Source organism: Melopsittacus undulatus, chromosome 5 (genome assembly GCF_012275295.1).
Source record: "Melopsittacus undulatus isolate bMelUnd1 chromosome 5, bMelUnd1.mat.Z, whole genome shotgun sequence".
Classification (NCBI taxonomy): Eukaryota; Metazoa; Chordata; class Aves; order Psittaciformes; family Psittaculidae; genus Melopsittacus; species Melopsittacus undulatus.
Genome location: NC_047531.1, coordinates 14,129,702 through 14,156,115, shown reverse-complemented (window position 1 = coordinate 14,156,115; position 26,414 = coordinate 14,129,702). Strand labels below are relative to the sequence as shown.

General features: G+C 42.1%; 1 protein-coding gene across 1 annotated transcript in view; it reads left to right on the top strand.

Annotated features, from left to right (window-relative positions):
- DOCK4 (dedicator of cytokinesis 4) overlaps positions 1 to 3,305 on the top strand; it is a 243,440-nt gene extending 240,135 nt beyond the window's left edge. The window contains exon 52 of the mRNA XM_034063029.1: positions 212 to 3,305. Coding sequence (XP_033918920.1) covers positions 212 to 637 — 426 coding nt within the window. The 3' untranslated portion in view covers positions 638 to 3,305. The remainder of the gene's footprint in view (positions 1 to 211) is intronic.
- Positions 3,306 to 26,414: the final 23,109 nt, after the last annotated feature.

Sequence of the window (26,414 nt, the reverse complement as noted above, 5' to 3'; positions counted from 1 at the left end):
GCATGATCACTGTTTAAGGGGTACCTGGGCACCTGGAAATGAGCTTTTTATTACTTTCTCACTGGATCTTAATTACAGGGATACAAAAGTGTATGCTTATCAAGCCCTAGAATCCGTGAGCTGTATCTCTGTATGTTTTTGAACTGAGCACAGAAACACTTTTCCTTGTTTACTCCAGGTAAAGTATTCTTCTGCCCTTTCTTTCGAGCAGGGGTCTGTGCAATCGTTCACACCATCTCCAGTGGAGTATCATTCCTCGGGGCTCATATCCAACTCCCCAGTGCTGTCGGGGAGTTACAGCAGCGGCATCTCTTCGCTGAGCCGATGTAGCACATCAGAGACATCAGGCTTTGAAAGCCAAGGCAGCGAACCAGCAGTGACTGTCTCAAGCTACAGCACCCCTGAAGAGCCTGTGAGAAAAGAAAGTAAAACCCCGCCGCCTTACAGCGTGTACGAGCGGACTCTGAAGCGCCCTGTTCCTCTACCTCACAGCCTCTCCATCCCGCCCGCCACAGACCCCCCAGCACTGCCACCCAAGCCGCAGCTGGTCCGGACAAATAACCTGGAGAACAGCAGCAGGAGGACTGAGCAGGTTCCCCGGCCCAGGCCTCTGCCCAGAAAAGTCTCTCAGCTATGAGAAGCCACTTTTGTATTTCATTGCAACCAATCCTTTCCCATTTAAGAAATATTATTTTTTAAAGATGGTAAAATGCATTTAGTTAGGCACTTTAATATTTTGCCCACCTTTTTGTTTGAGTAATTTTGAAATGCTTATTAATATTGTGTTGCACATTTGAAATAAAATTACTAATTTAGGTTGCCAGCTATTATAGGAAGCATGAACGAGAGGATTTTTATTTTTTTTTAATTTGGTGGTGAATACTGATAAATGCTTTTATTTGTACTTTATTTTTATTTAAAGAATTAAATCTAAACCCCTACAACTCTCATCTGAGTTAGCCGAATGCTTCTTACAAAATGCAGAATATACTGACTGAACCTATACTACTAGAGATAAATGCACACTTTCTAACAAAGTAGTCTGTAGACTAGGATGTTTCTGCAAGTAGACTGAAAGTTGTTTCTCTTACCCGATGAACAGGTTGGTCATTTCAAATGTGTAGAAATATGGAGATACAATGCAAGTTATACTGCAGAGAACTGTTGTAAGAATGTGGTTTGGAATTTCTGAAACATGCACTTGGCCTATGTTCTTTTTAAGATGGAAAAATACCTGCATTTCATTCAGTGTACAGCACCATTCTGGTGAATCCTGATGAGGTTTGGTGCCATTAGTGTATTATTGTACCTGACGCATCCTTTTCTTTTTGAGGTGCCATTTACTTTTACTCTTCCAGTTAACATTTTGATGTTTTGTTTTGGGCTTTTTTTAAAGCTAGCAGTTTGCTAGTGGAGGCTCTCTGCTGTTTTTTGTAAGTTCACCCTAAAATGCAATCTGTGTATGGAACAGGTACAAATGAATTGTTCATTTAATTTGCATACAAGAATTAATATTGACTAGTAACAAAGCAATACTTTAAGCAAACAAATTTTCATAAATAGAAATATTGATCAATAAATTTCAAAAGATAATCGCAAAGGTCATTAATAATTCTGTAAAACCTAGGAAGGATTCTGAGCAGATCTTTGGATGTGTTCGTACTGATGGAGCCAGGGTTTGGATTTACTTTTTAGCTCGAGTTCATCACCATCATCTTTATTGTAGGAGAATGGTGTTTGGCCTTAGGTTGTATTTTCGTGACTGGCTTCTGAAGAGCTCTGGAAAGTTAATGCCAAGCCGTAGGAATGTGGAAGGGAAAAAAAAAAAAGCACCTTCTGTATGTATTTTTTGTATCCTCTTTCTTTACAGACTGTTTAAATGTGCTTGGGATCAGATGTGTGAACTGCATTTTAAATCATGCTGTTAAAACTATTCTCCCTCTTTTGTTGGGAAGCTCATACTGATTTTAGCTGTGTTTGATTTGTTGATAGTTTAACTGGAAGAAAGTGACCACTTTTTATATTCTCTCAATTAAACCTTCAGCAGTTACAAGCTGCTGATGGTAGTTATAGAGGTTTTCTATAATAAATGTTCAAGTATTTTTGTACATAATTGGTAAATTTTAATAAGGAGTGTACCATTATGTGAAAAAGAAGCAAACAGTTGTGTATGCAGTAAGATTGTTATAATTATGCCAAATACTTTATGTATGGAAGAAGAATATTTGTAAATATGTGCTTTTAACAATAATTCTGCCATATTGACTTTACAATTTTGAATGTCAGAAAAAATTAATATATGTTAAAATATTTATGTTTTAGTGAAAGTATTCATAACTTGAAAAGGAACATACACATTTTAGCTTTGTATCTTGCCGATTTCAAAGTCTGAAATTCTTTGAACTAGCTCTTGCTTTCTACTATAATATTTTTGTGTCTGTAACCACATCATAAAAGGTGTAGAAAGCTCCGTATTTATGCTGATGTAAAGAAGTAATGCCTGAGATTTAAATAAGGTGTCACAAGTAAGATAACAAAGCTGCTTTGATTTATTTTTTTTTCACCCATTAGTTTAATAGGTTTTGTTGACTAGTGCTTGAGCACAGTATGGATCAGTGTTATTTGCTCCTGAAGCCATCTTCTTTTCTTTCAGGCAGTGAGCAGAGTTGATGACTTTATCATTTGCGTGCATTACTGAAGTCAGCTTTGCAGCAAAATGTTTCACAACGTTTCTGTTTGCCTAGGCACTCATATTGGTTGCTGCATAATGTTAATATGGAATAAAAAGACTTGGTTAGTCTTTACAGTACAGCTTGTTTTCTACAGAATGAGAGATTACAATTCAGTTTGCCATGGAATTAAAGTTCTGACTCCTTGTCTTGCTAAATCCAGTTTTCTTTCTGTTAAAAATCTCCAGATGGATCCAGTTTTCTCCCTGTTTGGATCCATAATTGCTTTGCGAGACAATGTGGGAAGTATTGACCTGCTCTTCTGAACAAGTGAAGAATGTAAAATTTACTAGGAGAGTTCACTGTAAATTAGCCTGCATGAGCGCTCTGTTTTTATAACCATGACATCAGGAGTACTCTGAATGATAGCAGATGGTGTAAAATTGACAGAGTACTCTAAAACCGAGCTGACACATTTTCTGCTTAGCCAGTTTTGACAAATTGATTCTGTAGATCAGCTTTTCAACCTGATTACCTATAAAAAATGTAGTATGAAATTTTGTTATGTATGTTTGCAGCACCCAGCGCTTGAAAACCTAAACACCTAATGTAAATAAAGTTCTTGTTTGAATTTTATGTATTATAAATGTAGTTTTATCACTTTCTGGATGACAGTGAGTAATTCAGAAGCTCGTATAGGAGGACCTATGAGAACGAATTGCTGTTACTACTCAATAACTTGAATGTTAGCGAAAATAGGTGTATGTGAGATGATCTTGTATTCAAATGCTGCATTGGAGATGGTGGTACCTCTGGGATGCCACAGAAGCAACTGCTAACCGGGCTGGCTGGTTCTGAAATGGTACAATTTAGACTAGTTCTCATGATGGGCTAATACCTTTGTTGTGTGACTGAACTCAATTATTATGATGCCTCAAGTCAGATTGTAGCTGAAAGCCTGTGTCCTGAAAGATGCACAGAGCTAGTTACCCCTTGCTAGTAAAGGTTTTATGGCAGTGCATATGTAGCCCTGTCCACATGGAACAGGGTGTAGCTGTGCGTAAACCTTCCCTTCTGTATGAAAGCAAGACCTTTCTCTCCTGCCTAAGAAGCCTTGTTCACAGACTGTCCAACAGTGCCTGCAAAAAGCACAGTAACTGAGCAAAAAGATACCAATTGGCAGGAGTCAATGCCTGAGGTATAAATAGCGAAAACCATCTTGTTTTGAGTGCAGTCGTGGTCAGCGAGGCATGTGGCAGCATTGTATCAGTAACCCCAGGTGCTGACAGGCACAGATCTTTGTTCCAGAGCTCTGCTAGTAGCTTGGTTTTCCTGCAGCACTGATGATCCAGGTAGACCCTTGACATCTGCTTGCTGGAGGGCAAAGCCCCATCTGCTGGGACAGTGTGAAAGGATGTTAAGCACTGGAGCCCCTGCAATTCTGACCGTGAACCAGATTCTGTAGGAGAAAGACCTTTCCATATTAATGGAATTTGTCTTTATCTTTTCCTTGTCATTTTAATTCATCTTTTGACATATATTTCATATAATAAACTAGGATGATTAGTTACTTTGGATGGCATTAGCAAAAGCATCTTGTGATTAAACGGCTACAGTATGCAAGCCTCAGGAACAGGAAAGGTTTGGAGCTGCATACCTCATGTGTGCAGTAAGCATCAGGGTGGTGTGATTCCTCCTGGGGGGTAAATTAAGGCTGCTGAAGAAAGAACAATAAATATATTTTTTAAGATTGGGTTGCTCAGTAAGGAGCTCGGTGTGCTTGTAATGACAGGCTGATGGCTTTGCAGGCTTCAGTGGGGACAGCCTGTGACACGAGCCTGCCAGGCATGGCTGGGCAGGCGTACCCAGGTCAGAACTTGTGTTAAGGATACAGTTCATGGCTCCTCTGTAGCTGACTGATGGTAGGTTTGTATTTATTTCAGGAAGAAATAAACTTGGGCGAAGCCCTTGATGGCTGAGTAATTAAGTGTGTTTTCATATTTCACCTTTTCAGCCAGGAAAAATAACAGTGGGAGAAATTGAGATGTTAGCTAAAACTGAAGCATCAAATGTATTTCGTATGATTCTGTAGCTTTATTGTAGTTTAACTGCTGGTTGAGCTGAAGGGAAGCTGGAAGTGCTGATGAAATATGGGAGGAGTGGGGGGAAGCGGGGTGTGGTATTATTTGATGAAGGCTTTCAGGTGGGTTTTTTTTGTCCTCTTTTGCTGTGGCTTACAGAGGACAGGGAAGTCACTGTCATGACTTGCAAGAGCAGGGACTTTCTAAATCACAAAGCCCTGAAAAATACTAAAACCTTTCCCTGGGTTTGCTAAGCAGTTCTTTCCTTACCCAGTGGTGCATAATTCATAAAGTATTTTCAATGAACATCTTGGTATTTTAGAAAGGAAATCCATGTCAAAATTTCATAGGAAATAGCTGCTCTGATAGCTTATAAGCTGCTGAGAGTTCAGTTATGTATTTAAATGGTTTACATCATTGATTTACTATGGGTACCAGATCCACCAGCATATTTCAATTTGTTCCAATTCCTGAGAGATTATTTTGCAGGGGGGATTTTCTGCATTAAATTCTTGCTGATTTGTGACAGACTGCTATCACTGCTGGTTTTCCTTGGCCTCACTGGCTTCCCTTGAAGTGTTTCCTCTTGCTTTTCAAAAGGCCACCAGTGAGGAGCTGCTTCAACCTTTTCCATGGGGAATATTTCACAAGTGCAGCCCAAAAGGGATGCAGCACAGGCATGCATCCGCTCCCATGGGGAGGATCACAAGGGCCTTCGGAGCAAAAACTGGGGGGGACGTTTACCCATGAAGCATCTCTAAGAGTGTATTCACAGACATGTTGGTAGCTCAAATACAGGGACTAAGCTAATTAAACTAATTTACTAAAACCAGTAGGTGGAGGCAGGTAACATCCTGCAGGGACTGAGTTTTGCTAAAGGTTGAAACTCAGTCCCAAAACATCCTGTAAATGGAAAACCTTTGCCTTCTTTCCTGATCTTTAAGCAGAAAAATAATGTCAGTAGATACAAGGGGGGGGGGTTGAGGGTTGCTGAACATGGGATAAGGGGATACAAACTACTCCAGTACGGGGAGCAAATAAATGCTGAATCTACACTTGAACCCTTAGATGACTTGAGAGACCACTGCTCTGGATCTCCGGATGAGCTGCTATTCAAGGGCTGTAATGTGCGCAATGATTTGTGCTCATACTCAGAATATGCTCTGGTGGAGGGAAACCAGAGCTCTGAAGGCAGCTGCCTGCATGCCTTGAGCTGTGGTGCCAGTCTAGCTTTTGCCATCTGCTCCAAGAGGTGGGTGTGCTGCAGGAATGCTGTCCGGAGCAGTGTGCTGACCACTGTGCCTGGTTTGGAGATGCTAACTCAGCCTCTGTGAACATGGTGCTGCAGTAAAAGTAAGGGTGCGATACAACACCCAGTAAAATAAATCCAAAGGTTCATATCAATATTGTTAGAAACTGGCATGTGCCCAAGAGGAGCTGGGTGGATGAAGCTGGTACCTAATGAATTCAGTCCCACCTGAATCAAAACCAGCTTAACAGTGACCACAACAGACTTTTACCATGAACAAAACTCAGCTATTTTGTTTCAGGTAGTACACTGGACAGAGCAGCCTTAACTGTGCTGCACCCTCCTTAGGCTATTAAGTGCAGCAAAGAAAGACTGCACGCTAGACAGAAGCTTTCTATGTTATCAAGGAGAGTTTTCCTGCATCTGCAGTCCCCTCTCCAAGTTCTTTCTCAGAACTGAAGCACATCCTGTCAATACCCCTAAAGCTATAATTCAGTGGAGTTTTTATGGCTGTAAAACCTGAGCTGCATAACGATCAGCAAGCAGAATCAAAGCGAGTCGTAACCTGATTCTTCAAACTTGCAGGCAGGGTCTGTAGGGCAGCAAGCAGAAAAAGAGAGAAAATTGGTTTTCAGGTCATAAAGATCTATTTTGGCTTCTGAAAATATTTGCTGCTTTTTGAGAAGTGCCGGATTTTTACCACGTACTTCACTGGGCTTTTCACCTCTGTGTGAGACAATGCTGTGTAGTGGGTTTCTCTGGTGGTTATATAGGTTTCTGTTATGTTGTACCTAGAGAAGGTGTTTCTTGGTTTTGTTTTCCCCCAATGCTGTGCAGAGACAGGGTAGAAAAGAAGAAAGAAGACAAAAAGTCAGTGCTATATAATCTCTTAGCTCAGAGGTGGTTATGTTCAGAGAAGTTCTCTAGCTAGGCCTTGATCCCAAACCTTCACAGAGTAAAGATCAGTTCTAAATTGCGGATTTACTACTTGTTTGAATGTAGATTAAGAAAAGCTTCCTAATCCTAGAAAAGAGTCAACAGTGCTCCAGGGAGCATATTGCACTTATGAATGAAGCAAAGCACAGAAGCACCTCCAACACTTGCTGTAACACCCCCAAGGTATCTGAATGGGAAAGGATAGCCACTGAGAGACAGAGGTGCACACATTGTTCTCCAAGAGATGTATTTACTTCCTGATGCTCTTCCCTCCACGTCAAAATCTGCCTGGCTGAAAGCACAAAGGATCCTTTCACAGGATCTCAGAATGGTTGAGGCTGGCATTAACCTCTGGAGAGCATCTGGCCCAACCCCCCTGCTCAAGCAGGGCCACCTCGAGCCAGCTGCCAGGACCATATCCAGATGGTTTTTGAGTACCTCCAAGGATAAAGACTCCACAGCCTCCTTGGTCAACCTCTCCCAGTGGTCAGTCAACCTCCTAGTCTTAATCAGAGGGAGCATCCTGTGTTTGTTTGTGTCCATTGCGCCTGGTCCTGCCATTGTGCAGCACTGGAAAGAGCCTGGTTCTGTACTTGTTGCACCCTCCCTTCAGGTATTTATACACATTGATGAAATCCCTCTTGAGCCTACTTTTCTCCAGGATGAACAGTCCCAGGTATCAGCCTTTCGTGACAGGAGAGATACCCTTAATCATCATCATGGCCCTTCACTGTTCTCCAATCTATTCATGTCTCTTGTACTGATTTCTCCATGAGGTGTCTTGTAACCACAGCATGGATTAGCTAGAAAAAAATGCCACCTTAGTAACAGTTTCCTATTTCAGAGGGAACCCCACAGCATAACTAACTGTGCTGGCCATATCCATTGATGTTACTGGAGGCTACACACCTGCCCTGGGTGAGGGCAGAGGAGTTATCGGGGAGACTGAGCTGACATGGGGAAAGTAGGGCTTCCAGAGCCAGTCCAATGGACCAGTATTATGTAGCTTCCTCCCCAGCTCCAGCAGAGCAGCAGGGGTGCTCAGAGGAGCTCCACAGTCTGGACACTCCCTGCTGGCCCCTCAGCCCAGGCACAAGGTCAAAAAATGGGCAACTTCCATCTTGCTATGGAAAGTGCTTCTGCACACACCTTGGATGTGGGGAGGTATGGACACAGATGTGCACCACGGCACACTGCCCTCCCTTCTGGTGTCCTTACTGCTGCAGCAGTGATGTATCTGTGGTATGCTGAGTATCCCAAGTAGCTGTCATAGTATTGTGCACAGTTGTCTTACCTGCAACGAGCCACAGCGCTGTAAAGAACACAGGAACAGTTGAAATGTCAGATTGTAAAACAAAATTGCTGTTTATCATTCTCACCAACCCTATACTTACTGGGAAACTTTGTGGATTTTGCACATTCTCAGTGAGCCTTTTCTGGTTCAGTGCTGTTTTTATTGAAGACATCACCAGCCCACTTGCAAGTGAAGCTTTCAGCAGTTGTGCTAGATGAAACCAGGCACAGCTTGAATGACAGGTCTTCAATACTGCACTGTCTCATTAGTGTGATCTGTATTCTGCACTGAGCTAAAGGAACGTGAATAACCTCGGAGACTCTGAGCAGGCACTAAACAGCAGAAGCAGCATCAGCAATGACAGCAGATGGCAGGGTCAGCTCATTAACTGTGCTTCCCTAATGGAAGACTTCCCATTCATTGTCAGGTAACAATACAAAAAATCATCTGTCAGAAATTCCACCTGGTCATAATTGATCATCATTAATAAACTGTTCCAGAACAGGCTGCCAAAATCTCAGCTATGATCGCATAACTCAAAGTAATTAGCAAACAACTGCTGAAGCGAGTTGCTTTGGTTGGCTGATGAAAGGAACCAAAGCTGTGCCTCATGTGGCGGAATGGAAAGCTGTTTTGTGAAGGTTTGCTGGGCTGCCAAAACATCTGGTTTGCTGTCTTTCTCTGATAATGCGTGCGTTGTGGAAAACAGGATTGTAGCACTTTTTTCTAGAGACACAAATGATACTTAAATGAATAAATGCTAAGGCTAGATTAACCTGAATGTGCTCTGAAAACCACAGGTTTCTCTCTGATTTCTACTTGTGTCTAAAGAAAAAGACAATAGACAGGAGTGTTCTTCCCAAAATAAAAAAATAGACTTTGTTTAAACAATGCTATGAATTTATTGCTGCCATGATGTTGATTAATTTCAAACAACAAATTAGCATCATATGCACTTATCGGGGCAATTCCAAGTACAGATACAGGCTGAGTGGAGAATGGATTGAGATCAACCCTGAGGAGAAGGACTCGGGAGTGTTGCTTGATGAAAAGTTCAACATGACTGAGAAACTCGTGCTCACAGCCCAGAAAGCCAACCGTATCCTGGGCTGCATCAAAAGAAGTGTGACCAGCAGGTCTAAGGAGGTGATCCTACTCCTCTTCTCTGCTCTTGTGAGACCACACCTGCAATACTGCATCCAGCTCTGGGGTCCCCAACATAAGAAGGACATGGAGCTGATGGAGCAAGTCCAGAGTAGGGCCACAAGGATGATCAGAGGTTGGAGCATCTCTGACAGGAAGACAGGCTGAAAGAGTTGGGCTTGTTCAGCTTACAGAAGAAAAAGCTTCGGGAAGCAGCTTCCAATACCTAAATGGGAGGTACTAGAAATCTGGAGAAGGACTTTTTTACAAGGGCAAGTAGTGACAGGACAAGGGGTAATGGCTTTAAACTGACAGCAGATTTAGATTGAAGGAAGAAATTCTTTCCTTTAAGGGTGGCGAGGCACTTGAACAGCTTGCTCAGAGAAGTTGTGGCTGCCCCATCCTTGGAAGTGTTCAAGGCCAGTTTGGATGTGACTTTGAGCAACCTGGTCTAGTGGAAGATTGCCCTGCCATGTCAGGGGGTTGGAACTGGATGAGAGTTCAGGTCCCTTCCAACCCAAACCAGTCTGGGATTCACCCTGGATTTGAGGAAAAAAATATTCACAGTGAGGGTGGTCAAACACTGGAAGAGGTTGCCCAGAGAGGTGTTGGATGCACCATCCCTGGAGACACTGAAGGCCAGACTGGATGTGGTTCTGGACAGCCTCATCTAGTTGAGTTTGAGGGACCAGTTTAAAACTGGTGCTAAAAGTGAAATGTATGTGAGTGCTTTCAGTGAGACAGGATCTCACAGGCAACAAAGCATCATGCCATGCTGTCCTTGGACAACATACTTAGCAGCAATAAAAATAGATTAATTAATAATGACAGAGAATGACAGGGTTTTGATCTTACTTCTGAATGTTCTGTCTGGCTGTGGTGCAGTCAGCAGTGCCTTGTGAAACGGTATTGTTACAGTTGGGTTTATTTTTATCTGGAGCAGACAAACTGCTGTGGCTCTTTCTCAGGTTTTTTGTAGGTGTCTTATTCTGTGTGCCCTGCCTGAAGAGCGACAGAATGACAAGGTCATACAGCAGCAGTGGAAAAATGAGTGATACGCTTTACTTGCTTTGCCTGTGTTAGAGTAAGTGCCTATTAAATGATGCTTCTGCACAGCATAGTCAGAATAACTCAATGAGAACTATCCTTAAGTATTCTTTCCAGTGGGAAATCAGGGCATAGTAGAGCCAGAAAATAAATAACAAGGTAAACAACAGATCAGGAAAACTGAAATACTGAATCCACAGGGGTGGCTGGTCCCGGGTTATCAGGTTATTAAGCTGTATACATTACATGAGTTCTCAGCATCCACAGAAAAATGCTGCAGGTAATATTCAGATCAAAAAGATGCAGAGTTCTTCCAAAGGAACATATTTTTGCACAAACAGGTCAAGGGACTCTAGTTTCTGAATTTTTTTTCTTAATGGGTTTGGAATAAACCAGGGACAGGTGGTGGATAATGAAGGTGTTTAAAGGATGGGTCAAAGAATAGTTTTATTATTTTAATGACCTTATATAATCAAGCAAAAGCAGTGTTACAGTGCTTGTATTCCTACTTTTTGCATTGGTTTGTCTCTTCATACTAAAGACAGTTTTAAATTCAGTGGTTTATTAAGAGGTAAGAGGTATTTTGTTATGCATCATGCAATTGGGAATAGCTACTTCTGTCTTTGCAGAACTGGAATTTCTCATACAATTGGGACAAGCCCAGAGGAAGGCCACGAGAATGATCAAGGGGGACTGGAGCACCTCCTGTATGAAGACAGGCTGAGAAAGTTGGGGCTGTTCAGCCTGGAGAAGAGAAGGCTGCGTGAAGACCTCATAGCAGCCTTCCAGTGTCTGAAGGGGACCTACAGGGATGCTGGGGAGGGACTCTTCATTAGCAACTATAGTGACAGGATATGGGGTAATGGGTTAAAACTTAAACAGAGGAAGTTTAGATTGGATATAAGGAAGAAGTTCTTTACTGTGAGTGTGGTGAGGCACTGGAATGGGTTGCCCAGGGAGGTTGTGAATGCTCCATCCCTGGCAGTGTTCAAGACCAGGTTGGACGAAGCCTTGGGTGATATAGTTTAGTGTGAGGTGTCCCTGCCCATGGCAGGGGGGTTGGAACTAGATGATCTTGAGGTCCTTTCCAACCCTAACTGTTCTATGATTCTGTGATTCTAAAAAATATTTGAACTTCAAGGCTGATTCACTACAATATTTTTACTTTAAGGAAGGTTGCAACCTGCATCATTTTCTCTAAATTCCTTCCTTTAAGATCATTTTGTCTAACAGGAGCATGAAAAATGTATATATGATCTGGTACACACTCAGGGTGAAAGTGGAACTTTTTAAACCGTTTACAATCAGAGTGTTCAGGGGCAATCTTCTTCAATAGATTAATCTTGAAATGCTTTGGTGTGGTGGAGAATTGAAGCATAAAATTACAATTACTATGCAGTTGTGTTTAGTTTTTGCAGTGTGTTTTGAAATCGAGCAATTCTATACATTAGAACTGCAAAAATTCTTTTTGATATACAGGATGCAATTATTAAAAATTAAAAATAAAAGCATTCATATTCTTTCTAAGCTATCAGAAATAAATGATAACAATGTGGCATGTTACAGTCTTCGTATTTTTTCTGTCTTTAGACAAAACCTGCTAACTGTAAAACCTGAAGTAAACTGAGAAATCTCAAGGCACAGTGTACTAAATCCTCCATATTCAATAATTACCAATGAAGTATCACATACCACATCACTGGAAAAACATGTTTTATGCCACTAAATCATTACGAGAGTCACATTTTCAAAACAAAATTTTGGATTAAAGTGTCATCCAGATGATTTTCCACAGGCTCCAGAATGCATATTCCCAATTTGCAAGAGCCAAATAAATAACGAAAATAGTTTTCCCCTTACCTCTCCAGTCCTGAATTCAGAAACTATTCTCCCTTCCATGCAGATTTCACATCTAGTTATGTATGAAGGGACAAAAAAAACAATGACAAACAAATATCCCCCCCAACTTCAAACCCATATACACCAATCCCCAAACACAGAGAAAAAACACTTTAGAATTATTACTTTCAATTTATAGTTTGTCCTCACACATATGCAGAATGTGGCCTGGCAGAGATGACAGCTTATTCCTGGTAAGTCCCTTAAATCAAAGCAGGAATCAGTGCACAAGGTTTACAGTGCTCCCCAGCACACATGGGAATTTTAATCTGATATTTGATCTTAGTTCATGCTATAATGCCTGTGCATCCTATGGAAGCGTGCTTTATATAACTGATACCAAACAAGTGGAGGAGTTCTTGCCTCACTTTTCAAGCAAGACATATGAAAGAGTTTTGCCACCATTATACTAACTGCACCAAATATTCACGATACTTTGACAAATCTGGACTAGTATTCACAAGAGATATGTTACTTGATGTTTTTCCAGGCATTTGGCTTGCTCAGTGTTTGCCAATTAGTTTAACTAACTTGCAACAGATGCATTATTCTTTATTAAGAATAAACATTTTACTGTATGTTACAAGATTTGAGGTTCACATTTAATGTTTCAGAGGCTGTTTTTCTTATCCTTGCTCTTAAATCCTGGGTCTCAGGCACCTGGGAAAAAACCCCAAATTCTTAATGCAAACTATGTTGGGTTTTTTAGGAGAACTTGTTCCTGCTTTGTCTTAGTTACAAACCTGCAGTCAGCCATCCAACTCTGATTCAAAAAAACCAGCAGTGGTTTAACAAGCAGTTTCAGTGGAGTTACTCTGGATTTACAGCAGTGTAATTCTGAACGGAACAGTCTAACCTGGAAAGAGCCACTGAGTTTAACTGAGTAGGTACAACACATCAAATGCAAGACATTCAAAGGGATATACATATCCAGCTGACACCTGGTGTATGCAGTCGTCCAAAGTCTTCAACTATGAGAGCTGAAAGGACAAGGCCTGACCTCCCACAGTCTTCGTTGCTGATACTTAAAAGATTGTATGAACTCTTTGCATTTAGCATTCCCTAGATTTGCAAACTGCCATGAGCATGGCATGCCTCTATCACAGCTGTGCTGAGTAGCTGAGCATGCAGCTCACATGCAAGTCTGCGGTGATCAACCTGATAGCTCCTGTGGCTTTCCTCCAGAAGAGGCAGCACTTCCACCCTCGCCCCATGGCTAAAGCACACAACAGGTATGTGGCTGATCTATACCTAGTTTCCAGGTAAATCCTGGACCATTGTGGAGACTACCACAATGTGCTTGTGCAGACCATATCATAACTCAGGGCAAACCTGCAGTATAGGGCTAGTCCCTTCCCAAATTGTATGTTAAATGTTGTGTAAAATTATGTTAATGTTAATATGCATGTGTCCAGGTTATATGTTGCATATTTTAATTATGATGAATATTAGCTGGCAAGCCTAGGACCCAGATTCCCAAATTAAACCCAGATGAACATCACACCCACCAGAATGAAGAGGTGCTTTTGTTATTTCTTGTCCCGTGTCTTGTTCAATACTTAGCTGTACGTGTGGTGTGCTAGTTGCTCTCCATTGGAAAATAGTCTGCAGAGCTCTGTTATCTACAGCTTCCACAGCACAGGAAAATGTTCTCCTTATGAGGCTGTCAGTCCAGGGCAAGGCTCTCCCGACAAAGCTCTCCCTGTTTGCGTGACATCATTAGCAATTTGCTGCATTGTCCAACACAGCGTGACTCCGTTCATGCGTTTCTGGAGAGGGCAGGAAGCCACGATTACCTGCCTGCCTCCAGGCTGCCTGGCTAATCTCATTTGTCATTTAATAAGTGAAGCAGACTCAGACAGCAGCTCTCACAACTTGTTTATTAGCTCCCTGCATAAACATTTTGGTAAGACATTGCATGTATCACCAGCAGGAGCAAAGTACCAGAGCTCGTGGCTCTTTAAAATAGCTAATGTAGGTGCCTGTCCTCAGCAAAGGATTTGGAACAGCACTTGGGACTCTTGCACCTGAGTACACTGAGGGACACCAGCCTTAGCAATGTGGTTCCAACCTGTCGTGGTTTAAATCAAGTCCCCCTACTCCCGGAGAGTTAGGAAGAAGAATCCAAAGAATGTAGCCCCCACCGATTGAGATAAGAACGGTTTAATTGCTAAGGCATAACACAAAACCCCTACTGCCATTTACTACTACAAATAATAATGATACAGCAAACAGCAAGTGAAAAGAATACAACACCCCACCAGCCACCGACCCATAACTCACTCCACCCTGCCCGGCCGAGCACCATGTGCTCCCTCCTCCATTTTCCTCCAGAGCTCTCTCCCTCCAGCTTTCTCTTTCCCAGTATGCATCCTGGGCATCACGTGCTATGGTATGGAATACCTCATTGCCTAGCCTGGGTCAGGTGTCCTGTCTCTCCTTCCTCCCGGACTCCCCTCCTCCACCTGGCTGGAAAAAACCTTGAACAAAAAACACCCTCAAAACATGCTCAAACCATGACACAACCTTAAGCTGTCCTGCAGTTTTATTACTGACTAAGGATTCCAGGTAGCTTCAAGTCGCTGCTCTGAGGACTGGCTGCCCCTGAGCTCTTCCCTCAGGGCATTCCTAGGAGTTGGGAAGGAGATGGAGAAAGGCAGAAATATAAAGGCCAGGTATTTATAGTTGGCACTAGTCCTAGGTACATAAATACAAAGTGTATCACAGCATCTGTTTCCCTGCAAAGACTGTATATATTCTTTTATTGACCGGTTTGCAGAAGAATTCTCCTGGCAGTAACTGAACCCATTTTCACGTAATTTTCTAAAACATACTTATCAGTGGACAATGTATTAATTGTCTGATCTTGAAGTTCCATATTATTTTCTGCTAAGCTTTAGAAGTTTCATTGTCTATAAACTTTCCTAAATGTTTGAGAAGAGCTTTGAGAGACAAAATGAGCCCTGTAAGCTTAGATGTGAACATAATAATATAAGCAAATAAAAGCCATGATTGCTTTTAAGTGAATGCTATCATTGAGGGTTTTTATTTTAATAAGGACCTAAAAACTTGCAGTGTAAAGCCTCCATTTGTCCAGAGAAGCAGATACATGCATAGATGTAACTGAAGTCTGGAGAAAGAATGATTTCTCTTGATTTCCTTAATTACTAGCAGTAAATTTCCTATTATTAGCTCCTAACTAAGTTATTTGTTGTGAGATTCAACTTCAGTGGCTCATGCAGGAATACAAGGATTAAAGCCTGGAAAAAATGAGTTTAGGAAATGTTTGAAAATTATCAAGTCATCAATGAAAAAGAAACCCTTTCCTAGTATGGAAAGAAAAATCTTGCATATCTTAAGTAAGAGCTTTCAAGGTCAAGTGATGGGAGCTGAAATACAGTGTGGTAATAGATGGCTGCATTAGAATTGGCTAATTATGTGCCCTTGGAAACTACAGTGTGTATTACTGGTGAGTTTAAGAAAGAATGCAGCTCAGTACATAGATGTGATCAGCAGCCAGAGGGTGAGAAGTCTAAACTGCACCGGGTCTCTGCCTGTTACTGCCCTCTAGCACAGTTGGGTTTGCGCTGAGGAGTATGCCTGTCCAGAGCACACAACCCATGCAGAACGGATAGACAAGGGTGTGGTGGGTGGACAAAAGTGGTCAGACAGACAAGTGAATGGCCATCAAATTTACACCCAGAAATTATACTTTAATGTGTGTGTGTGAACATGTGAAGAAACTGATGGAGCAGACAGCAAGAAGAGACTAAAACCCACTCAGCCATATAACTACTATTATCTATCTCAGGTATCCTCATCTAAACTCACCAGCCTTCAGGATGAGTGTTTTACAAAAATGGCCCCTAAGGGCTCAAAATTTCTTTCCAGAGAACATATGATGTGCCTCAGAGGTATGAGTTTAAGCTGTAAAGTTGGGAATTGCCTCCTACAAAGTACGAAGCCTGAATTTTGCAGGAGTGGGTGGTTCAATGCCTAAACTGTATGCTGACCTGATCAGGTTTTGGGAATGACTCGTTTTGTCTATGGCCCTTGAGGTCTAGCAGGGAATTTTAGAATATGCACTGAGCAGTCTGAATGAGGTAGGAGCTGTAGAAATCGCAGTAAGTCACCATTTTCTTTTACATCTCAGCAACAGCAGCTCGTGTCTCTTTTGTACATGGATCCAGATAGCACATTTGGTCTGGGATGTATGGATCAGTCTTAGGAACTCCTGAGCTCCTGAAATCGAAACCAAAAGGTAAGCAGGAAACTGGGATCAGACTCTTCTGCCTACCAACAGGTTCAACTAACTACATGGTGCTTGTACACTAAATGCTGCTATTTTAAAACAAGTAGCTATATTTAGAGGGTTTGAGACGCTTTATAATTGGGATATATGTAAGTCATGACCTGATAATTTATATCAGATTTAAAAGTCTGTTCTGTTCAGTGCCTTAAGTATGTGCAACTGCAGCTGTATGCTTGCAGGAAGGTAGGATTTCACACAGAATTCGCAGGTCAAATGAGGAATTATCCACAAGGTTATACAACAGCTGAGCAGTAGGGTTTGGACCATAACTCTGGATTTAAGTGTCTCAGTTCCACATCTGATGCCTTAGTCCTTTACTGGCACTAATTTCATGTGTTTGGAAGGGATTTTTCCCATGGGAGGTTTAGAAATGCAGCTCTGAAAGAGTGCAGCTAGCTGTTCTTTGAAGATTCTGGATTCAGAAGGTGCTGATGTAATTCAAAAAACATTTTAACTCAGCCCAGGCTATACAATAAGAAGTAAAAATTGATTCAGTAAACAAGATGTGCTTGGAACACAGTGACCTGGCAACCTATAATAAAGCCCCTGAAATACACACTAAATAGAGCCAGAGATGCCAATTGCTCTAAATGGTGACACCCACTGTTCTGTACCACCGTGTCACAGACTTGTTTTAAATCTATTAATAAATAATGTATTATGTTTTCTAAGTTAACAGTAATTGGAAATAATAAATGATCCATGCAGCATAAGTAAAGAAAAACTTTAAAGAACGATTTGGTGGTGCCACTGCCAGTGCCACGCTGCTGACTAGGAACTAATTATAACTGCCCCTGCAGCCTGGTGTTTGCTCCCAGGAAGGTTTTGATTCACCAGCATTGTGCTGCTGTGGCTGCCCATGGTTGGCAGTGCTGCTGCTCGTGCAGCAGACAATGATATCACATATGCCACTGCCGACTGAGGTGGGGAGGGGATGAATTCAGAACAAAACAGAAACTGTTGCCATCCTCTTGGAAGTGCTGCGCTCAGGGTGTGTGTCCGTTCAGTAATTGCATAGCAGCTCAGTCGCAGCAGGATTTTGTAATTACAGAGCTTAATTGTTCCTGCCTATTATAAGTGGCTCTTTGTTTTTGCCGTTGGTCTTTCATAGTCACCCACACGCTCTATTATATTTCTGCTTGCTTGTCCCCCGCTTGTTCCCCTACCAATTCCTCCACATTTCTATTTGTCATTTCAATGCACTTTGCCATGCACGCCTCGGTTTAATTTCCTCATGCTTCTGCTGTTCAGTGTTTCTGTCTCAGTAGTTCTCAGCCTGCTCTCTTACTTCCATTTCAGCTCCCACTCTCTCACTGAAAACCACTCATGCTGATTTTACTTAATGCAGTATAATTAAGGGTAGGGCCTTTCAGAGGGAAAAATGTCACTTTCCTAGACCAGAACGGAAAACTTGACAGGATGATATCAAACCTTGGATACATACTTTAAGATCCTGACAATGAGTCTAACAATGTCCATTCACTTGGGGGTTTTGTGAGGTTTTGGGATTGTTTTTTTTTTAATTGGTATGGACCATTTTTGTGTTTGTTTGTCCATCCTGAGGGCCAGTATCATCTACAAATTTGTCTTTTAAAAAGCTGCAGAAAGAGAAAACTAGCACTTGGGGGAAAGATCTGATTTTGGCTTGCTCAGTATGATTACTTAAATATTTTGTAACTAGTTATATACAATCAATGCAAATTATAAAACTATTACCTTTTTTTGATAGTGGCTGCCCCTCCAGCACATCTAGCACACCCTTGAGGCCAATTTCCTTCCTCCTAACACTGATTAGCTCTTGGAGCAACTCATGTGGCACCGTGAATGGCAGCTGCAAAGGAAAGGCCAGAAACCTGGACGTACTCAGCTTTGCAGGGCACCTCCTTACCCTGCAGTTGGCTGGATCAGCCTGCAGGGCTCCCTGGATCTGCTTGAATCTGCTCCCACATGTCTGCAACCTGACTTGGGCAGCCGTGTTTTTCTGTTATCCTTGGCTTATCATGCATGGCATCAATCTCCATTAACTTTGGCATAAGCAATGTGCATGATGCCTCGTGTTTAACTACATGGTGGTTCTATGCCCAGTCCACTCTAACTGCTAAGCTATAAGGCGGGTAACCCAGCGCTCCACCTGACCCTGTCAGGAAGCTTACTCCTTCCTCTCTACACAGATGTGACATATGAAGCCTCCAGCCTCACAAAGGTCTTTGTCCGGATCTGGAATCTGCATGAGGAAGTCACTGCTTGGATAACTCGGGATGTTCACAGATGAACTAGCAACTTGTTCTGCATTAAAAGATGGGAAATAAAGGATGCCTGTGCCTTTCACTTGTGGTGATGGCAGAGGCACTCCAGCTTTGCAGATGAGGTTTTCCAAGCAGATTTTGATAATGAAATAACCTAGTATGTCACATTAATGTTTGCTGGTGGTGGTGATATTGGAGTGTGATGAGAACTCCCGCATTTTCCAGGTGAAGAAAACAGAGAGTAAAAGGAGGACATTCAGGCTTTGGGCATTGAAGATTTCATCAGTGAATTTGGCCTTGAAACTTCTGGCATAGCTGCATGTTGGTGGACTGCCTCTTAGCCAAATCATAACACTACCAGTGGCCAAGCTCTTCACAGAACACTAGGCTGTCTTCCTCTGAGAGCAGCTGCATCCTCAAATTCCCTGGCTGATGGAGGAGGAGATTTGCACTTCCCAGATGATCTGCTCTAGGTGTTGACACTGGAGCTATCAGAGAGCAGGTGCAGAGAACTGGTACATCTATTCTCAGGCTGGGTGGTAGCTGGGATGGTCTTTCCAATGTATTTCCAGATGGGGTAACAGATGGCTTTGACGCACTTAGTCCATAATGGAAATTAAACATACTCCTTGTTTCCAGCCTTCAATACCTTCACCAAACTTAATGGGATAACTAGAACAGCAGCAACATAATGTGGCCTTCAGCACTGCTCTAGCAACCTTTGACCTTACAAACACACCACATGCACCCAGCAACTGCCTTCCATGACCCTTCATGCAACCGGAACACATAAGCTATATCAGCTTTGTCCTGGGCTTTCCTCATAGGATCATCTATGTCAAAGAATGCCAGCAGCTTGCTCAAGCCTGTCCCCTACCTCCACATCCCAATACACAAGACTCATAACTCTTCCTGCTGTTTGAGCTGCTGTCCTTTGTGATTTACATGAGTTCTACTCCACAGCAGGAGGTCAATGGCTTCAAGCCACAGCTAATCATGTTGCTCATCAGATAGTTCAGGCTGGACCAAATAGCCACTGTACCTGACTCTCCCAGAAGAGCCTTGACACATACAGCACAGGGATCAGCTCTTGCTATATTCATATTCTCTGTACAGACACCTTAATTTAGAAGGAAAGCTTCTTGAGACAAGAGCTTTGCTGGTCTATAGCCATTTCCCCAGTCAAAGGCAACCCTACTGGCAGCATTCAGTGAGGGTGGTGAAGTGGAAAATCTGTGTGTGAAGTGGCCTACAAATAACATTCTGCATAAGGAAGGTACACTCAGTTCCCTTTCTGATTTAATTTTCTTATCACTGTAGAGAGGGCTTTTTCAGTCTGTGATAGCACATTTTATGGAGGTTGGAGGTCAATGGCTCAACTCTGAACTCTAGGCCAAGAATTTTAAGGCAATTAAACCCAGCAGTTCTTCAGCATGCATATTTTTATTGTCATATGTTGTTGATATAGATTTAGCCCACATTGTGGCTCTTGTTTTCCGCCAAATATTTTGGAGCTGTCCATGCTTCATGGAAGAGTTTTAGACACATGCAGTCCAGGAACTGGAAATTTCCATGCCAAGCAAGAGTCTCTCTGTCAGGAATGTGTGCTTGCTCTTAACCTGTGTTTGCATCAGTGAGCAGGAAGTACCTATCTGTAAATATTATGTAGCTTGTGATTCTGAAGACTTTAGCTTGTTGCTAAGTCTTATTGCAATATATACCTTTTCTCTAGAAAAAAAAGTAAGCAGCAGGTTCTTGGTTCTATTATTCCCTTTCCCATTAGCAAAGCCTGAAAAAGAGTAGTGCCTGTATCGCATCCCTAGATATGAAGATATGTCATTGCAGGTATCTTCTGCAATGACATCTGCTCAACTTGTAACAGGCTGATAAGCTCTCATGAGATAAAAAGCATCTTCAAGTCACATGCACAGAAAAGACAGAAGAATTCAGGGCATACAGTAAAATCTAGCTTTGAAGTCAGGAGAGATGCATTGGAAAGAGTTGCGATAGAAATGGTTCGCAGCCGTTGAGCAACTTTAGAGGCTTAGTACATGGACAGCTGTTCTCCTTCCTTTACACTAGCCACTACTCACAGTATCAGCTTTCTGTTCCATCCTTTTTATATCACCATTGCTGCAGTGTATTGGAAAAAAAGACTGAGCAAACATAGCAGTGTACGGGTTAGTGTGAACCTACAAGGCAGTTCACCTCTCTGAGGACGGGCAGGACAGGGCCATGTGGTATAGTTCAGTCTGATGCTTTCTGCCAACAGTATTCTAGGATGAAGGTGAAGTACATGGGTGCAAAGTGTGAGGGGCTGTTTTCAGTCAGAACAGAAAGGAAGAACTCCAGCTCCTGAGCGTTCCTGTTGTTACGGCAACAGAGGGAGATGTCTGCTCTAAGAGGAAAGGGTCGAGAAATTTGTCTGAACTACTGAAGACAGGCAGGAGGCAGAAAGCAAAGAAATTGGTTCCAGGAGAGATGTGGCAGCTGTCACAGACCTCGGGGGGAGGGAGGAGAAAGCAACTCTGTCTGGGTACATGCATATTGTGTCACATCCACCTCTTCCCTTGAGAAGACACGTTCCTTCAGCACAGAGCTATGAATGCAGCAGTCCACACTCTGGACTCGTTACTACTGTGTGTGGTAAAGAGAGAACCTTCTTACCCCATGAGGAAAACATTAGCAAGCTGAAACAAAGCAAATGGGTACTCTGAAACCGTGGGGGTGTGACCTCTCAGCAGGAATGAACTGCCCACAGTGATCAGCAAGACTCAAGTGCTGATTACAAGTCATTACTGCCCCCTCAGTAAATGCAGGGAAAGAGCATGTGCTCTGCCTACCCTGCCAAGCTAGCAGGGCATGCTGTGTCATCTTGACTGTGGAGATCTTTTTTTCCATAAACTAGTTAGTTCGCTTACATGAATGTTACAGAAACTACAGAAACATTTTTTAAGCAGCTGCACTGCGTGTCTGTATGAACCTGGAACTGCCACCTGCCAGGCAGCAGGTCTGCACCTATGCCTTTCCTGCACTCATGCAGGTGCCAGCTTCTGCCACCAGTCATGAAGCCACTCTGCTACAAAAGGCTACAAGGGGGATTTGGGTCTCAATGTAAAGGGAGCTGGACACAAAAAAGAGGGAGCCATGTTAAAGGGTATCAGATGGCATGGAGGTTAGATTTCAAACCTGAGCACACTGCATCCTTGATGTAGTGTGGACATGGGCAGTTGGGCAGTACACTGGAGTGTACCATGTGAACGCAAACAGCACTCAATCCTGCAGTCCTTTCACCAGGGCTGCAGGTGGGACCACAGTGAGTCAACCTTAGCTGGATGCCAGATGCTCTCCAAGCTGCTCTCCCATTTCCCAGCTATAGTGACAGTGTTGATATAGCCAGTGGAAACTGATAGTCTTCTGAGGTACAATATAGGAAAAATACAACAGGAAGGGTATGTGTGGCTTTTGGGTTTTTGTTTTGTTTGAGTTTTGTGTATTGTTTTTGTTTGCTTATTTACTGCAAATTGAAAGTTAATTGGAAGTTAATTGATGAATGATGACAGTAAAATGAATACAGACGTACATGCAAAATAAATTATATTAGCGTCTTCTGAGAGGTACCAGCACTATAGGTTAAGCAGGACTCATGGCACTCTAATTTCCTATCAGGTCAGCTGTCCTGAGTCACAAGGATCACCAGAACCTCCATGGCAAAGTATGCATGGGGGTGACCTGAACACAACCTATATGCAGTGTTGCAAACCATGTTGCTCTACTAACCCACAGAGAATAATTCTCTCTAGAACTAGGACCAGTAAGAGCAAGTAAAAGGTGGACTTGTCAGGGGCAAGCTATTCATTATGCTTGCTAGAAACAATGCTAAAATAAAGGTGGCTACAAACACCCAAGTGTAGGCACTTGATGATGGCCTTTTTATAGAATCATAGAATAGTTAGGATTGGAAAGGACCTCAAGATCATCTAGTTCCAACCCCCCACCATGTTAAGACCTCAGTGATGAAGCTCTCTTAAAACATCTTCCTCCCTACCGCTTGGTTGAAGGGTGGCTTGCCCCACACAATTATCATTCTCCCTGGTTAAAATTGAACAGAAAGTTTCTAAAGTGTCCTGATCTTCAAAACCAGCAGGTTGTTAAACAAGCTGAGAGTGGTCAGCTGTACTGCTCCACTTCAGATAAAATCAGACACTTCTTTAACCTGGTTGTTCAAATTAGTGACAGGAGTACTCATAGAATCATAGAGCACCAGGTTGGAAGGGACCTCAAGAATCATCTGGTCCACCCTTTGTTGGCAAAGCACGATCTAGCTGTATGTCTCAACACCCTACCCAGCTGAATCTTAAAAGCATCCAGTGTTGCAGAATCCACCACTTCCCTGGGGAGATTATTCCAACGGCTGCTTTTACTCATTGTGAAAATTGTTCCTTTTGTGTCCAGTCAGAATATCCCCAGTAGTTACTTGTACCATTTATCCCTCATCTTCTCCATGTGAGTCTTTGTAAGAGGGAGTCTAGAGGGAGTCTCTGCCTTCTTTGTAGCCACCCTTTAAATATGGAAACACAGTGATAAAGTCTCCTTGTTCCTTCTTTTCTCAAGACTGAATAAACCCAGCTCTCTCAGCCTTTCCTCACAAAGCAGGTTTCCAATCCTTGGATCATCTTTGTGGTTCTTCTCTGGAACCCTTCCAGCCTGTCCACTTTTTTTTTCTTTTTTTCTTTTTTTTCCTTTGTCTGCATTCATATTGTAGCACTTATGTTTTTGATTAAGGTTTCCCTGGACACTAATTTTTATTGGAATTTGAGGAATTGGAAATGGCTTCACAAATAACTTCTTAATCTGATGAAAAGAGCAAGGAATAATACAGAGGGTAAAAAAGCCTCAACATCCTGCTATCATCACAGTATTATGGGAAACCTGTAAGCAAAGAAAACAAATCAGTGCCCCGTGCACAGTTCATCAACTGCCTAACAACTTGCAACCAGTTAATTACACACCTTTAAAATGCATGTACAGGAGAAATGATTCAGAAACAAGCCTATAATGAGAAAGGACAGCACAGAAATACTGACTCCACTCAGAGAAATTTAACCATTTACATTTGACAGTGCAGAAAGAATGTACTGTATGTCATATCAAAGTAACAGCTGCTTTACGCTAAGCATTTAATAACCACTGATCTACAATAATCACTCTACATTTGCATATTGCTACTAACCTTTGTAACCTTTACTCATCGCTTAAAAAGAACATAAGGATTTACACGTTATGCATAAGAACTGAATACTAAGTTAGTTACCCTTGATTAAATATACTGAAGACTATTAAGTGATAAGTAATATTAGGGTGAGTTACTTTCACATTTACAATTATTTAGGACCCATGTAGCCCAATAGCTCAGTAAATACAGCATTGCTATGGTTAGCAGCAGAACACGAGCTTCATTCCAACTTTGAAAATCCTTAGGACTTAGGCTTTGCAGAGCTTGCTTTAGCATGCCTGCAACTCTGGTTTACTTTGTCTATCTGTAACAATTTTCTCATGATCAGGTGGTAATAGTTTCATATGCTGATCTCTCTGGAGGCCAGTGAAAGGACATGAGGAAATGGAATGAGGTTGCATCAGCAGAAGTTAGACTGGACATTAGGAAAAGGTTCTTCACTGAGAGGGTGGTCAGTCACTGGAACTGGCTAGCCAGGGAAGTGGTCACAACACCAAATCTGCCAGAGTTCATGGTGTATCTGGACGATGTTCTTAGTCATATGGTTTATCTTTAGGTAATCCTGGAAGGAGTAGGAAATTGAACTTAATCCTTATGGGTCCCTTTCAACTGGAGGCATTGATTCTTCAATTCTACATTTTACTTTGGTGTAATTTTGTATAATTGTGTGACACAACCATTATATGTAGTAATGAGTGGTTAATAAGCAGTTACTTGTTAGAATGTAATGTTTATGCCCTTACCATAATAAATGCAATGCAGGGGATTACAGTCATGAAATGACAGGAGCAGAGGGAGGCTCAGGATGACACTGGAAATTTCAGGGCTGTAAACAAACGACCTAAAAATACACAGACATGGGGGTAAGTTGGGGAAAGCCAGTTTTAGGGGTTATAAGGAGAATAACTCCCACCACACTGAATCAAATCACCTTAGCATCTGTGGAGGCAACAGAAGGGTGAGCACAACACTGGAGATAGGTAGATGTTAAGAAGCTTTTGTAAGAATTTTAACTCTTCTTTACCTCTATTATTTGAGAATTTCTTCATATAATAGTGCTCTTTTCTTTTCCTATAATTATTAGATTTGAACCGACTCTTTCATTGGCCTGTCAAGATTTTACCTATGCTGACAACATACTCCTGACTTTGCAAACCATGTTTGCTTCCCTTTTTCCTACAACAAGAATTTGAGGGTAATAATGGCTCCTTGAGGAAAGCCTGCACAATTGACTATTATAAGTAATTTTTGTGTTTCCTGCCCTTCAAAGACTATGCCAGTTTCACTGACTGCTGACAGGATTTCAGGAATAACTTGTGTTTTGATCCTTCTCTTTTTCACCGTTATGCTGCATCACTACAGAGTTTCATACCCTGCTGCCTGCCTGACCAGCTGGAAGCAAAATGTACTTCATTCTGAGCAGGCTATATTTCAGTATGTATGAACCATAATGTAAGCAATATGTGATGGTCAAAAGAGTATCAGCACCAAGGAACAGAAATGTCTGTCCAAAAATCTTTAAACATTAAATTCCATAATCAATCAAACCAGATGGTTTTCAATCTGTGTAAATGAAAAGCACTGAACCATGGGTAAGTGCACAGGTACTAACATCAGTCAGGGAGTTTTGGCCCGTACTCCCACCAGTATTTGGTACCAGCCTTCAGCTGGGTCCCTGGGAACCGTGGCACAGGCATGGTGGGATGATTCTTCTCCCATTGTGAGCAACCTGTATGTGCCTACATCTGAGGGAGTCATCCAGATGCACTGAGTAGAAACTGAGGACTAACAGGAACTTCCAAAATGTGATTTACCTGATTTCTTTGCAACATCCACCTGTGAATGAGATTAATCCTGTCCTGGAAGGGTCCTATGTCACGTCCTTCATATACAGGAAATTTAGACAAATAGTTCACATATAGATAGCTGTGTTATATATATGAGGGTAGATAACTCCCACTGAAGATAAACTTCCATTTGGAAAAGAACACAAAAATGAGTGTGCAGTCCTTTATTACAAGCCATTATTGGAACCCAGAAGCTAGCAGGATTTAGGTGCCTAGTCATGTAATAAAATGGAGATGAATAGTAATAATGAAGATGCACAATTGCTCTTTTCCCAGTACAATAGCAAGTTTAAGATTTATTGCCCTCTTTTGTTCCTTACTATTCATCACTGCCCTTGGGCCACAGGTCCTTCAGGTCACAGATGGATGATGTGTTTATCTGCAATCTCCATTTAAGCAATCAGGCTTCTCAATCTTCTGCCTCCAGAGCTCATGCCCCTTTTTTCACAGCACCT